The 15,482-nt window shown below is 49.0% G+C and overlaps 2 protein-coding genes across 4 annotated transcripts in view; one reads left to right on the top strand and one right to left on the bottom strand.

Moving 5' to 3' along the window:
- Positions 1 to 757: 757 nt before the first annotated feature.
- Positions 758 to 11,666, bottom strand: MTHFR (methylenetetrahydrofolate reductase). 2 transcript variants are annotated; one of them, XM_061450071.1, is made up of 12 exons: positions 11,530 to 11,666; positions 8,414 to 8,665; positions 7,070 to 7,308; positions 6,655 to 6,765; positions 6,286 to 6,479; positions 5,562 to 5,812; positions 4,698 to 4,832; positions 4,240 to 4,420; positions 3,697 to 3,879; positions 2,424 to 2,525; positions 2,067 to 2,186; positions 758 to 1,618 (listed from the first exon to the last, which is right to left on the bottom strand). In XM_061450071.1, the coding sequence occupies exons 2-12, from the start codon at positions 8,653 to 8,655 to the stop codon at positions 1,421 to 1,423; spliced, it is 1,956 nt and encodes a 651-aa protein (XP_061306055.1). In that variant the 5' UTR covers positions 8,656 to 8,665; positions 11,530 to 11,666; the 3' UTR covers positions 758 to 1,420. The 2 variants fall into 2 exon arrangements, with proteins under 2 accessions (XP_061306055.1, XP_061306056.1); XM_061450072.1 differs by lacking the exon at positions 11,530 to 11,666 and adding an exon at positions 8,253 to 8,309 and having other exon boundaries at positions 8,414 to 8,551.
- Positions 11,667 to 11,686: 20 nt separating this feature from the next.
- The window catches only part of CLCN6 (chloride voltage-gated channel 6), a 58,259-nt gene continuing 54,463 nt past the window's right edge, over positions 11,687 to 15,482 (top strand). For both annotated transcript variants that reach the window (XM_061450068.1, XM_061450070.1), the window contains exons 1-5: positions 11,687 to 11,842; positions 12,615 to 12,674; positions 13,962 to 14,027; positions 14,567 to 14,632; positions 15,336 to 15,402. In XM_061450068.1, coding sequence (XP_061306052.1) covers positions 11,759 to 11,842; positions 12,615 to 12,674; positions 13,962 to 14,027; positions 14,567 to 14,632; positions 15,336 to 15,402 — 343 coding nt within the window. In that variant the 5' untranslated portion in view covers positions 11,687 to 11,758. The remainder of the gene's footprint in view (positions 11,843 to 12,614; positions 12,675 to 13,961; positions 14,028 to 14,566; positions 14,633 to 15,335; positions 15,403 to 15,482) is intronic.

The following is a 15,482-nucleotide window of genomic DNA, read 5'->3' as shown; positions in this document are numbered from 1 at the left end:
GCTCTTCATTAAGCCTTTCAGTGGGTGGCCAGCCTCTTGACTGCTTCCTGCTGGTTCCTTTCTGTGCTGAATAGGCTGGGGATGAAGAAACCTGCTGGGAACAGCTGAGCACCAAAAGCTTTGCTGAGGCAAGACAGGCGTGTCTGACCCTCAACCTTCCCATTACTTGCTTCTGTGATTGATGCCCTGTAATTACCCTGGATATATGAGCCTGGTCTCAGACAGCTGTAACGAGAGGGTCTGAAGAATCTGGAAAAGGCTTTTCTTCCTTGCTTGTTTGAAAGAGATGCTCACAGCATGGTAGGGATCTCAAAATCCCACTGGGAGCTGCCCCTAGGCCTTGTTTTCCTAGCCTGTGGTAGCTTTGCAGGGTTGTTAAGTACACAAAGCAGGCTCCCTCCATGGCTCCCCTAAACCCTAACTGCAATGCTGTGGGGCCTAAGGCTGTTGAGTCATTAGGTCAGGAAGGATAGACTGTCTTTCCCTACAGGCACTGGAAAAGGACCACCGCAGCTCCTGTGACCTTGCAGAACCAAGCCAAAGGTTGTAGCTGGTTGCTGTTGGTAAATTATAGTATTTAAGCTTTCTCTGCTTCACGAGGGAGCTTTGTCCATACTCTGCTTACAGAATTTGTTGAAAGTGAAGGCAGAACTGCCCCATAAACTGGTTTTCTTCAAATTTTCCCTTGTGTCAGGCTGGTTAGTTTGCAAACAAGAGTCTTTGCTATTTAGAAGAGTATGACTTAGTAAAAGAGACATTTATATTTGTGTATTTTATTGTACTTAATCTAAGAAATAGTGTGATTCCTGCTCAGCCTCATCCAGAAGTGAAATGTACATTTTTCCAGTAAAAACAGGAAATACAATAAAAGGAAAAAAGAGAGGAGAAAATTTGAACCTGCTTCTGGAGTGAGTGCAGAAGAGCCTGATATAATCAGTTATGAAGGAATACATCCTAGGAGTGCACTGTAAAAGAAATTTGAGCTGCTTTTGACAGCTGGTAACTACTGAGATAGCTTTGTTGCATAGGCACTGCTGACAGGAGTGTTTCTGCCCCCAAGGCAGCATTTCTGACATGAAAAAGTTACCAGAATCTCACTGAGTTTTATCACATTAATGCATAGGAGTTATCGTGTAATCAGCATAGCTGTGAGGAGCACCTCTTCATTCTGCAGAGCTGGCCTTCAAGCTCAGGCTAGAGCCTCAGCTCAGAGACTGGGGTAGTTCTGGCTATTGTTCAGTAATAAGGGGTCAGGGAGCCTTTGTGTTGGGGACAGAAGTGCATGTAGTGTGGATGGATCAGAACTAGCCTGGTCACTGGGTTTAGGAGTGCGTGCTCCTGCATCAGCACAGGAGCTGCTTCAGCTCTCCCCACGGTCAGCTGGACGGAAGGAGGAAGTAAGGGACTGGAATAGGAATTTTCACTGCTGAGTCTGAGAGTTCAACAACTCAAAAGTATCATCCACAACCTGCCAGAGGCAGTTTTCGAGTGGGAAGTCATTGTCCACCAGGTTGACCAAGTAGTAGTTGTCATGAATGTACTGAATGATCATGCGAGAGGGTGACTCCTCTTCATAGAGCTTGGCCCACTGCTCGATCCACAGTGCAAAGGCCTCATCCTGCCAAGAGTAAAACCAAATATTATATGTTGGCAGTGGTGTAATGCACGTGTTAAAGCTGCATCTTCATATCACTTCATTTAGAACAAGCAGTGTCACTCATGACTGGCTAGCCTGTGGCTTGTTTCCAGGAGCAGGGAGCCTCCTGCTTTCCAGGCAGTGGGAAGCGCCCAGGGCTGAAAGAGGGACGCGTTTGCAGTAAGATGGCTCAATGCTGCCCCTGTGCGTGTAAGAGGGGAGAGCTATTGCCAGAGCCTCTCTTTACAGAGAACTTGGTATCTGTGAAGAGCTCTTGGCTGGAGCAAAGTTCTCCTTACATAGAGGAAACAGGAAAAGCAGCATCACAACAGTGGTCAGCTCTGAGAAGTATCACAGGCTAAAACCAAACCAGACACTCTGAACTTCCCAGGGCACCACGGCAATGTTCCCAGCAGGAGGGAGGACTCACCTTCCAGGAGAGGAAGCTTACAGGGTCCACTACAGTGGGCTGGATGATCTCCCTGCCTGGGAAGATGCCCCAGGTGACAGCATTGGGTTGCAGGTCTGGAGCATTGGTGATATTCTGGCCCTGCCAAAAGAAGGAAAACCTTTCTGAAGCAACTGCTGGAGGAGAAATTGAGATGGAACAAGTGCGTTTATCCTTTCCTTGGTAAGAGATCAGGCAGCCGCTGCACATCACAGCTGACTTGCTTCACTTTCCCTTCCCTTCATCAGCCTTCTTGTCCCACTTTGTTCATAGTGATACGTGAATCTCTGTCTCTCTCCCAGGGTGGTAAAAGGAAGTGTCCTGTGAACAACAGCCCACCTTGACATTGACAATGTGGTAGTTCACTCGCAACTCATACTTCTTCAGCACCTTGAGCAATGCTGTGACGATCTCACTGGAGGTGAAGAACTCCAGGTATGCCTACATGGAGGGAAGGGGAAAGGGAATAAGAGCCTTAATTCATGGCAGGGCTGAGACAAATACAGGCAACCAAGAGGACAGTTACAAAGTCTGGGCTGCATGGAAACCAGGCAGCCTAAAATTTATCTGTCCATTCCCAGAACCATGTACTACAGAGGAGGCTTGAGCAAAGGGCAGGGGAGATAAATGGTGAGAGCAAAAGTAGCAACCCAGAAGCAGTGAGCTCAGGAAGCTACAAGCTTCCCATCCTGCACCCCCATGAGCAGGCAGGCTGGAATAGGCTCCAGCCAGTGTAAGCACAGCTACTGAAACAGTCTGTGCCAGACAGAGTGCTTGGGAGAGGCCTCCATTCTACATGGGACCCTGTGAACAGCAGTGTCCTGCCGAAGCAGCCCAGTCTGGTGGGAGCAGAAGCCAGGTCACAGCTGGGCTCTCCCAAGCACCCCACCATTCCCTGTCTTCATCTTTTGTTCCCAATTCTCCCTGTGTACTTATAAAGCCTAATTCTGTACTTGCTCCATCTACTGCTGCTCTGTGCTTGGCTGCTCCCAACAACCATTTCCCCTCCCCCCATTTCCTGGCTATTGTTCGAGATGATGGATTTCCCCTCACCTCGGGGGAATTTTTCCCTTTGAAAACATAACTGCATTTGCCATCTGCTGGTCTCATGGCTTTAGCGGTTTGGATCCCTTTCGAACAGGGCTGCTTTGTTTTCTAGTACGAGCCACTTGCCTGGCATTTACCTTGATGGGAGATTCCAATCGCAGCCATTAGTGGCAGGGCTCCAGCGCCTGAAAATGCATGACAGTGGAGGCAGGCTCGGCAGACAAGGCTGCTTGTAAGCCAAGGAAAGTTGTTGTGGTTCGACATTGGTGGGCAGGCATCTGCTTGTACCTAGAACTTCATCACCCCTCTCTGAACAGTAATTACTTGTTCAGAGTAAAACCAAGAACCTCTGTAAATGTTCAACAGAGGTTTTGAGGTGGGAAAAACAACTATGAGGTAAGCCATACAGCTGACATAATCTGTCCCTTGAGACACCAAAGGAGCTTTGCCTCATCTCAGTAAGAAGGTATTAAGATAAGGAGTAGGCAGAAGGATTATGTGGGTGAAAGCCTACCTAACACAGACCAAACTGGGTCATAACTCTTTGCTGCCTAGCCCCTAGTACCTTTTGGAAAACATAGCCCCCACTGGGCCCCCAGCCGACAATGGGGTCTGTGGATGGTTTCCCATTGATGTTTGGCTGGGAGTTGATGGTGAGGATTCCTCGTCTGTTAACCTTCTCCAGCTGCTCCTTCAGAAGGTTGGTTTCTGTAGCAAGAGGGTCATCATTCCATGGCATACACGTAACCTACCATGGGAGAAAGGATGGCTCAGAATGGATATAACAACCCTTTGGTTACCATCTGGATACTGAAGGAACTCAGAAGTGCCCTAATGGTCTCACACACCTGCTTCAGGAGAGAATTCCCAGCTTTGGTTCCAGAGGCAACTCTAAATGACTGCTGAATTCTATCAGTACTGATCTTGTCATGCTATAGAAGCTTTTATGTTGAGCCCTAGGTCTGGCTGCTGAATTCCCTTTAGCCACTATTTCCTCAGCAAGTCCTTTTGGATAGGGAAGTGCCAATTCTTGCTTAGAAGAACAATGGGGTACCGGGAGCATGAGGAAACATGTGCTATTGTCTGTGCCACATTGACCATCGCTCACCTTGTGCCCATTCTTGTTGGGTTCTCCAGTGATGTAACATGTGAACACCTCAAAGACGCTTTCCTCACCAGTCAGCTCTTCTCCCCACATCTTCAGGAGCTCCTCCCGAGGAGACTTGCTCTTCAGGTAAAAGAGGTAATAGTCCTTCAGTTCCCCAAAGGCTGGGGAGGAGGAGTTACCCCTGTAAGGGAAGCAGACACAGGATTAACAGGATTTGGTGATGCAGGAACACAGCCACCCAGGAAGAGAAGTACCCGACAAAATCCACTTAAGAGACCACAAGACATCTCAATGCCATTCCTCACCTCATTCAAATCCAAGCAACTGGGGACCACTTTAAGAAGCCACCTGTTTTGTCAAGCCCAAAGTGTACCCAGGACACCCACTAATAGACAGACTGTGGAGCAGTCTTTTGTACCACACCTCCATCTCCCTGCCATTGCAGGCTAAGAGCTTACCATCGGCCATTGGGGAAGTCATCCCACTCTTGAGTTCGATAGATGTAACTCTTTGGCCTGGAGGCCCAGAAGATCGGCCGAACATCTTCAACTCTTCTCTTGGGGTGAGCACTCACTGCCCAGGGCAGCGGCCGCCTGCAGGGGAAGAGCAGATGTTAACACAGTTCCTCTGATAGACTTTCCCCTTGAGGCTGGAACCCTTTTCCCTGGAGGGCTTTGCAAGTAACAGTAGCTGAGAAAAGTTGTGTTTGCCAGTAAGTAGCACACAAAACCCTTCTTCCTTTAGGGAAAATCTTTTCCCCCGCTCTGTTCCCTCACAGGATGCTCAGTAGGTGTCTATTAAATGGGTAAGTACAGGACTGACACCTGCCATTGGATGAGGTAAGGGAAAAGGACTGTGTGAAGCTGACTTTAACAAGAAAAAACAGCAATCTGTTTTCCTTTTGCTTTCTCTTGTCTATGCTAAAGGCTGTGGGCTCAGAGAGAAGTCCACATTCCCTTTCTCAGCTGCTGAGAACTCTAAAAAATTAGAGTGGGAGCTTACATAGCACCCATTCTATAAGAAGGGTTGTGATCTCAAAACCATCTTTCTTCCAAGTGGCAGGAGTGTAGGTGGTTATAGTTCCAGAATGGGCTACTTTAAAGCTGCTTGACTGAATTAAATTCCTGCTTTAGCTGTCCCCTTTATTCCTCCCAGCTTTTGTCAGACCTGCAGGAAGTGTGAACTTCTAAATGCAGAAAGGTACTTAAAACCCCCAAAAGCAGCAGAGGAGAGGTGCTAACCCATCCATTGCTTGAGCCTTTAGCAGATGGGACGGATGTATGTGGAAGAGGAACTAACAGAAGCCAGCATGTTCTGCTCACCTGGGGTCCTCCTTCCATATGCCCAGGCGCTTCAGGACTTCGGTAGTAGCCACTTCTCGATTGAGGGTGTAGAAATGGAGCCCATGCACCATGCCACTATCCAACAGCTCCCGGCACATGGACACTGCCAGCTCCACCCCATAGTTCCGGATAGCTGCATCGTTGTCCTTGATGGGTTCAATCACATCTTTGATCTCTTGAGGCACTTCTAGCTTGGAGAGCTTCACCAGCTGGCGCAGAGAGTGGTAACCCTGGGTGAGGATGCAGGGGATTTTCATTTTCCAAAGGCCCTTTTCTGACATCTCAGTAACACAGAGACTTGATCTCTATTTTGTGGCAGGACATTTAGAACTGGAGCTCCTGGATTCTACTCCCAGGCCCCATCTCTAGGATGGTAATGCAGTCCTGGTCATGTCCCTTCAAGTGGTTTCTTCCTATTTGCCTGAGCCCAGCATGCTCACAGTGATGACTAACACCTCAGGACTGGCAGACCACTGTCTTTTATATCTTTTTTTTTGCCATATGGGCACAGAAAACCTTTTTCACTTGTTATTACATGCCTAAGAGTTTAATTTGGCAAACCTCCTACAGATGTATCACACTTGGCACTCTCACTTCCCTGAAATTTTGGGGAGGGTATTTATAGACCTCTCTCAGGTCCTGAACCACAAATACCTCATCTGGATCTTTATTCCCTCCCCAAACCAAAACTACTGGATTTCACCTGTATGGGGAAGATGCCAGGAATAATGGGGCACGTGATGCCAATGGCTTGACAGTCCTTCATGAACTTGAGAAAGGTTTCTGATCGGAAGAAAAGCTGTGTAATGATGAAGTCTGCCCCAGCAAAGACTTTCTCCTTCAGGTGCCTCAAGTCTGCCTCATAGCTCTCTGCTTCAGGATGACCTTTGGGGTAGCCTTTGGGGGGAAAGGGGAAGAAAGAAGTAGTGAAACCCTGGCGGTAGAGACAATACATTAGAAATCAATGCTGCCAATCTGATTGTGCTGTCCCAGCCCAGTTCCAGAGAGGGACTGCTGAGCTGGTGTCCCTGTCTCAGACCCTACCCCACACTCTGCAGTGAAGGACATTTACCTGCCACACAGATGTCAAAGTAATCATCAAATTCATTGCGAATGTGCTTAACCAGGTCAACAGCATGGTTGAAACCATCTACTTCTTCCTCCCACTCCTCACCGGCAGGATCTGAAAAGAGAACAAATCCACAGCTCTCCAACTATTTGCAGGACTCATATCTGCTAGTTCCATAAATCCTCCTGCTGAAAGGAGGGCAAAGAGATGAAACCCCCACGCTTGCAGTTTTACCCATGGACTGCTTTCGTCTACCCTTGAGCTGGAGGGACTGCCAACAAAGGGATCAGGTGAAATGCAGTCTCAACATTTAATTCCCACAGTGGAAGGAGCCTCTAAATCTTATTTCTTCATTTTTACCCTGAAATTGAATGCAACAGCAATGCAGCTTCAGGAAAAGTATGATAAAAGGATTCACCTCCACGCAACGCCATGATGTTCTTCAACCCAAGCCTCTTGGCCTTCTGCAGATGCCCTGTGATATCATCCCTAGTTTGATTGCAGCATGTCATGTGCAGGATGGTCTCCAGGCCACAATAGTTGACTGCAGTGTTGGCAATAATCATGGAAGAGGTTTCCTTGTCAGATCCCGGATCCCCTGCAGGGTGCCAGGTCACATCAATGAAGAGTGGACCACCTGCTCCCATGCGGTCAAACCTGTGGATTTCAGAGCTGCATTAACCTACCAGGCAGCCAACTCCCCTCTCTATGCCTGGGATATCTTGCTCAGTGTTGGAATGCTAGCAACAGGCAGAGGGAGCTTGGATGACAGCAGCAGGAGAGACTAAGATAAAAGTTGAACTAAGAGCTTAGCAAGTGGCCAGTGTAAATAAGGGAAGTCATCCTTTAAGGTTTTATCAATGTCCTTAAGGAGGCAACTTAAGTGTTCTCTGTACAATAAACTTCCTCCCAGCATGTTCTATTAGACTGGTATGTCTTCTTATAGCCAGCAGTGCAAATCTCATTCCTTTTGAGATGGGAGATTGTGCTGCAACCCCCTGTTCTCAGCTTTAACTGTAGAGGCCACAGATAAGAAAAGATGGACCAGATCTCTCTTGTGTTCCGAAGTGTGCTTAATAGAAGAGACAGAGGCTCCCCTAACTCGCCTCTCTCCTCCTCTGGATTGGAACAGGCCTTTCTGTTTAAAGTAAAACTGGCACTGGTATACAGCAGTTACAGAGTTGTGGAAAAGCCTCTTTTGCCCTTGGTGACTGCATGGTGGCTCCTGGGGATCCCCGCTGTGCTCCAGGATGACCTTTAGCTCTGCTGAGAGCTGTCACCTTTCATTTAGCATGTAGATGGGGACACCTATTCAGAGGCTAAAACTGTAACACAGAGGCACAAACCACAGTGGCTGGATGATCCTGAAAGCCAGTGGTATCTGTTCTACAGACTCTGGCATGCTGCCCATCAAGGAATATTTTCTGCTCTTAACAGGTACTTTTCTGCTCCATTATCCCCCAGCACTCTGCTTCAGCCTGAGCATGACAGTGGGGTTGCTCCACATTCACAGAGCATGGGAGAGGGAAAACAGCCTGGCCCCCTCAGTAATCCCACCAAGACACTTAACTCTGCAGGGGCCTCCAAGGAAGACAAATTACCTGGTGTCCATTACCTTCCTCAGCAGGAAAGCACAGCCCCATTACCTGCTTCGTCACCTGGAAGGGGAGACAGAGCATGGGGCAGAGCCTGCCTCATTAGCTATTTCCCAACCCTCCACCAGACACTTCATCTCTCCTTTCTCCCACCCTGCAGCCCTCACCTGGAGATGAGATTGACAGCAGCATTGGCTGTGCGTGGAGGGAAGAATTCCAGGGAGAACCACTTGTCTCCAGCTTCCTGGCGTCGACGCATCTTCTCCCGCAGCCGCTCATGCCGGTCAGCATCGAGGACAGGGGTGGAGCAGCGCGAGCTGTCCTTGGAGCTCTCGCTCCCACTGCTGCTGCCTCCATCAGACTTGGAGCTGGAGCTGGCACTGCAGCTATGCTGGGTCTCGTTGACCATGGTGAGCTCTCTGGAGGAGGGTCACAGAAGGAACACAGTGGGTACAAGGCAGGACAGAGAGCAAGGAGCAGTTATGGCCAGTGCGGGCAGCAGATAATGAAAAGGAAGCCTATGCCAAGGTCAGATGTTAATCATCACCAAGGAATCCCTTTTGCAAGCCTTCACTGTAAGCTGTAGGGGGGGGAGCTGGTAAAAACATAATTGCAGAGGGTTTTGTGCCACTTTGATGTAGATCTGTGCTTGCTGGGTCAAATTTGGCTCTCAGAAGTCAGGTCAATATCACTTTTGACCTGAGTGCACGATTCTCATTAACTCAGGCCACGCTTCTCATGTGCATCAGGTGGCAGCCTCTTTGATCTTGCAGCCTTGGGCTGGACATGCCAGCAGATACCTGTTTCTTTCTACACCAGCTGGTTCTTGGACTGTGTCCATCTCCAGTTTCCACTATTTGTTCCCAAAACGCAGTGCTTCTTTACAGTGTAGCTAGGAAAGCAAGTGCTAATGGGGAAGGTACACAAGAATGCACAAACTATTCCTATGTCAGAAAGACCCCCTGGAAAAACCCCTCTGATCAGGCCATCCCCACAAATACCATCCTTTGTTTTGTCTTTGCTGGCATCACAGTTGCATTTCTAACCATTGTCCTTCTTCTGCAAGACATACCATCTCCACAGACAATACCACTGCACGCAGTTCTTTCCTTTACCAAGTACACTGTTTATGTTCCTCTTTGTGGCTGCTTGGAAACAAGGTCAGCAGCCACCATCCCCTTCTCCCTGGCTCCACTTAGTTCCCCAAGTGTTTTATCTTATGCCTTTAAAATGAGGTAGTGAATACTAGAAAAAAGCTACCATAAAATTTGCATCTGTATTACTTGTTTCTGTACCTGCCAAAACCTAAACCTGCCACTGGGAAGCAGCATGTTGCTGAGCATTATTTAACACTGGAGCCTGCTTTTGGTTGCACAAGCTAATGTACACTTTGTCCTTATCATATAAGCTCTGCGGGTTTAGGTCATCCAAGGTCTTTGAACTCATCTTTACTGTTTACACTGAGTTCCCAAGCAAGCAAAAGACTACAGGAGAAAGTCTATTTTTATCACCTGGGGACTTCTGCTGGCAGGAGATATGAGAAGGGAGCGCAGGGCTTCTGCTGCCAAGAGGAACAGGGAATCTTAAGTCATAGCAGGTCACAGTAAAAATCAGCACCACAGACCCATTGAGAAGTGAAGCAAGAGCAATGGGGGGTGCACACTAACAGCCCTGACCATGCTCTCTCACAGGACTTTGCCTGCCATCCACGTGGCACTAATCTGGGAGCATTATCCCAAAGCATATGTTGGAGATCGAGATAGTGGTGCAAAACCACACGCAGTCAACTCCCAATATTTCCCTTCCCACAGGCGTGCCATGGCACTAAAGGCAAATCACAGGATTACTGTTCTCCCACTTGAGATTTAAGATTCCCATCACAAGCGAAGAGGTATGAATGTCTCTATAGGGTAACACTTTAGTTGAGGAAAGGGCCTTATCTCACTATCTGAAGCCATAATGACCGGAGAAAGGTCCCGCTTGAATTTTGCCTACAGGCAGCAGTTGGAGCATTTCCTTCCCATCAGATGCATCACAGATTTGCTGGCAGAAGCTTGCAGTTACAAAGCATTTTCTAAACAACAAAACCAGCTGCAAAATAACACATTCTGAAACCCCCTTGAGCCCCACTGGCTCAGTGCTCCTGTTCCTGTCTCTGCTACACTGCAGCGCTCAGAGCAAGAATCTATGATCATCACCCCGATCTATGCTCAAAGATCTATGCTCAGCACTCCGATCTATGCTCAAAGTTCTGTGCTCAGCACCCCGATCTATGCTCAAAGATCTATGATCAGCACCCCGATCTGTGCTCAAAGATCTATGCTCAGCACCCCGATCTATGCTCAAAGATCTATGATCAGCACTCCTATCTGTGCTCAAAGATCTGTGATCAGCACCCCGATCTATGCTCAAAGATCTATGCTCAGCACTCCGATCTGTGCTCAAAGATCTATGCTCAGCACCCCGATCTATGCTCAAAGATCTATGCTCAGCACCCCGATCTGTGCTCAAAGATCTATGCTCAGCACCCCGATCTATGCTCAAAGATCTATGATCAGCACCCCGATCTGTGCTCAAAGATCTATGATCAGCACTCCTATCTGTGCTCAAAGATCTGTGATCAGCACCCCGATCTATGCTCAAAGATCTATGCTCAGCACTCCGATCTGTGCTCAAAGATCTATGCTCAGCACCCCGATCTATGCTCAAAGATCTATGCTCAGCACCCCGATCTATGCTCAAAGATCTATCCTCAAAGATCTATGCTCAGCACTCCGATCTATGCTCAAAGATCTATGCTCAGCACCCCGATCTATGCTCAAAGATCTATGATCAGCACTCCGACCTATGCTCAGCACCTCGATCTATGCTCAAAGATCTATGCTCAGCACCCTGATGCTGATCAGCGCAGATGTGCCTGTTGCGTTTATGTGATGGTGGTCCCCCTTTACTTCGCTGTAGGGCACTTTCACCGCTCTTACACACGCACTGTTGCGATCGGCATCCTCCCAGGCTCAGCTCCCCCACCCGAGCTGACCTCGGCTGCAGGAGGTGCGCTTCACATGGCGCGGGGCCGGGGTACCAAGATGACAGCCCTAAGCCCGCGGCTGGGTCTGCCGCACTGCCAAGGGGGCGGCGGACGGGACAAGGCTCGGCCATGGGAAGGCTGGAGGGGAAGGGGAAGAGGAGGGTCCTGCCGCCGGGGTGCAGGGGTGGGGGTCCCCCTCGCCGCAACCAGACTGGGTGCCGCTGCCTCCCGCTGCCCGCCCCAGGCCCCGCTCACCTGCCGGTGGTGCTGGGCGGTGCTGGGCGGCCCCATCCCGCTGCGCTTTAAACGGGGCCGGAGCAGGGCGCGTCCCACGGCACCGCCCCGCGGTTCCCCTGCTCCGACATGGCGGAGCCAAGACCTCAGCCGCGCCGGAGGAGGCGGGGCCAGGGCCAGGCCAGCCCAGGCCGCGGCGGAGTTACGCGGTGCGGCGGGTGGAGCCGGGAAGGGGCGGTGGCGAAGGAAGATGGCGGGATGCGGGTCCGGGTTGTGCTGCTGCTGCTGCCCGCGCTGCTGCGGCGAGCGGGAGAGCCGCACCCCCGAGGAGCTGGTACGGCCCCGCGGCACCCCCACACCGAGCCTCGGTCCGGCCCCACGGAGTGCCTGAGAGCGGGCGGCTGGGGAGGGGGGGGGCGTAGCTACGGTGCCTCCGGCCCGGGTGCCGGTGCCTCAGGGCGCGGTACCTCAGCCCGTGCTTGGCCCAACCCCTCGGGGTCCGGTGCCTCATCCCTGGTGCCGACGCCTCAGGGTCCGGTACCTCAGCCCGTGCTTGGCCCAGAGCCTCAGTGCCTCACGGCCTGGTGCCTCAGCCGACGCTCAACCCGGCCCCTCAGCCCGTTCCCGCTCTTCTGCCTCATATTGGGCCCGGTACCTCAGCCGCTTCTCCCAGTGCCTCAGCCCGCGCTGTCCCAGTACCGCAGTCAGCGTTTGCTGTGGCAGGGCCTGGTGTCAGCCCCTTGCAGCCCTCAGGGAAGGGGCTCTGGTGGGGCTCTCTCCAGCTGCCCGGCACAGGAGAACGCTGTGTATGCAAGTTTCTGGGCCTGTGCTTCCCTGTAAGGGAAGCTGGGATGGGTTTTAGTACTGCTCTGCCTTAATGTGCTGTGGGGACCTCCTGTATGGACGTGATGTGGTGTGTACTTGCTGAGGGGCAGGCTTTAAGGTGAGACCCTATACGTAGGCAATGGTCTGGTAGCCCATCCTCGTGACTTTATAAGCCATAATGGTATAGGTCTTCCTTAATTCTGGTTTTGTACCAGTGGTATGAGTGTCTGTGCATGCTTTTGTTTTCCTCATGATTTTCCTTTCCCGTGTTTGTTTTGCAGACAATCCTAGGGGAAACTCGTGAAGAGGAGGATGAGATCCTTCCACGCAAGGACTATGAGGTGGGAGTTAAACTGATAACAGCAGGCAAAACGCATGTGTAAAGAACCGCAGACAGGTTGTGGTCAGTTGGAGTTTGTAGCGAGGCGGGTACTCAAAGTGCATCACCAGTTAGATTGCATTGGCATCAGCAGAAATACCAAGAGTTGCTGTGTTTGCAAAGAACTGCTCCTTACATGTTTCTGGGTCAAAGCTCTGGGGGTGGAGTTTGAGTGTCCATGGCTCAAGTCAGCCTCTCGTTGAGGAAATCCATTTTCAGAGCCTGCTGCGTTGTTCTGCTTCTTAAATGTGGGATTTACAGGCTCTGTTGGTCTTGTTTCCTCATGGCTGTAGGAAGCATCTGTTGCTGCTTGGTCACTGTTGCCTTATGCAGGCTCTGTTATGCTGGCTCACAGCAGATCCTGCTTCTTACAGGAGATTTTTGCTTTTTGCATGTCTGTAGTGACAGGACAAGGGGTAACGGGTTCAAACTGAAACAGGGGAAGTTTAGATTGGATATAAGGAGGAACTTCTTTACTGTAAGGGTGGTGAGGCACTGGAATGGGTTGTCCAGGGAAGTTGTGAATGCTCCATCCCTGGCAGTGTTCAAGGCCAGGATGGACAGAGCCTTGGGTGCCATGGTTTAGTGTGAGGTGTCCCTGCCCGTGGCAGGGGGTTGGAACTGGATGATCTTAAGGTCCTTTCCAACCCAAACTATTCTATGAATCTGTAGTGGCCCTGAGCTATTTAGAGCAGTTGCTGTTCACATGGGTGTCAGCAGCTCAGCCTTTTACTGCTTGGCTTGAAAGGGTGAAGTTGATGTAGATTGAAGCTAGTGGTAGCTTGTGAATATGACTGGGCAGCTCTATCTTGCTTTAAACTCTCAGCTGGAGAGAAAATCCTGTGTAGTATTTGTGTTGTAGTGAGAGGTTAAATATAAAGATGTAATGTTTATCCCCTGCACTATCAGATTGGAGGCACTTAAATAAGTAAAGTCTAAATCTGTACAATGTGATTTCTTTAGCTTAAAGTTGTTTTAATAAGTCATGTTCCTGTTTGGTTCCCTGTCTCTCTCAGCTGGGGCAGTGAAATTGGTCTGTTCTTCCACTTTGTGGTTCTTAGGGTCTTGTTCTGCTGGAAATATTTAATTGATGTTGTTTCCAGGAGTTTTTTCTCCTCCTGTTGTCTGCACAACCGACTGTGGGGGTAGTAATGACTTCTGCAATGTCTAACAGGATCTTCTATCCATAGTTTTTTGCACAATCTGTTGTAGCATTTTCTCTTAAATTGACCTTTTGGCATTCTTTCAGAGCTTGGATTATGATCGTTGTATCAATGACCCATACTTGGAAGTTTTGGAGACCATGGATAACAAGGTAGGACTTTGTTCTTTCTCTTTCATTTCCTTGAGAGCTAAAACTAGAAATTACCCAGGGAAGTTGTGACTGACCCATCCCTGGCAATGTTCAAGGGCTGGTTGGATGGGGCTTGGAGCAACCTGGAATAGTGGAAGGTGTCCCTTCCTATGGCAGGGGGTTGGAACTGGATGAGCTTTAAGGTCCATTCCAACCCAAACCATTCTGTGATTCTAAATATGTTCCACTGAAGGAAATTTTGTGGATGTTTTTCTTCTTTATGAAAGTAATTCTATGTGCTCTCTTGGTTTATAAAAAGAATAAAAATATGTATGGAGATGGTAGCTCCCAGCATCTGTTCTGATCCTCAGGTTTAAAGTGAGCAAGATGTTCGGTACTTTTAGTTCCCTATCTTCAGTTTTCTGTTGTTACCATCTTCTGTTGATTTATCACTCTAGCAGGAATTAAGCTGTGGAACTCCAAAATGCCTTTCTCTGATCCCCATTTCTATATTGCTTTGATTTGGCTCATGGTTTTTTTTTTATTCTCTTCCTAAACAGAAAGCCCAGAGATACGAAGCAGTGAAGTGGGTGATGGTTTTTGCTATTGGAGTCTGCACAGGACTGGTAAGGGTCGTGGTGTTTGGGGAATGAGGAAAATTCAGGAGACTAAGCAGGCATAATTTAGAAGTCAATGGCTGAGGAGTCAAGAGAAGAAAACAATCTTTTATGAACTGGAGAGCTTAGTAGCTAGAGTTGTCTTTTGGGAATTACAGCACGTTGTTGCTAGATTATTATCCAGGAAGCCTTTTTGGTTTGTTTGTTTTAGAACTTGCTGTGCTTTCTTTGTAAAGTATTTTGGCAAATCCTTTTATCTTGCATACAAGAAAACCTGTCCAAAGTGAGCACCTAATAAAAAGATGCTAATTTGCAGTTGGACAGTATGGTTAGTATGTTTGTCAGCACTAGTGACACTGCATGTACTTTTTAGAGTGTTTAAACATTAGCTCTGCTGAGCGTATGCCTCAGTTAAACGCCAGCTTTCTTCTGTACCCTGGAATATGTTGTGGGTGTTAAAAATGCTGCCAGATTAGCACTCTGAAATGCATTCCTTCGGGAATAACTCTAGGAGGGATCTGTCCTGGTGTGAGAATGAGGGAGGCAGCAAATCTGAGCTTCCAGAGTTACTCTACTCTGAACAACACTTCTTTTGCCTTCTTCATTCTTTGTCCTCCTATGTGTGCATACTTCTGGTAGGACTTACTAGAGGGTGGTCTTTGTTACTTGTATGTAGTAGTTTCTGATGACAAATGTGTCTTCTTTTCCATAGGTGGGTCTTTTCGTGGATTTCTTTGTACGGCTCTTTACCCAGCTCAAGTTCCAGGTGGTACAAAGCTGTATCTTTTACCCAGTGTGTGGGTTCCTGCTAGGCTCAAGTGACCTTTTCCTTTCTGTTGCTGTTCTGCTCAGAAAAGCT

Source organism: Pezoporus flaviventris, unplaced genomic scaffold (assembly GCF_033815535.1).
Source record: "Pezoporus flaviventris isolate CSIRO_AGI_PZ_B2104156 unplaced genomic scaffold, CSIRO_AGI_Pfla_v1 ptg000009l, whole genome shotgun sequence".
NCBI classification, from domain to species: Eukaryota; Metazoa; Chordata; class Aves; order Psittaciformes; family Psittacidae; genus Pezoporus; species Pezoporus flaviventris.
Note: the sequence above shows the minus strand (reverse complement) of the source record. Positions and strands in the feature narration are given on the sequence as shown.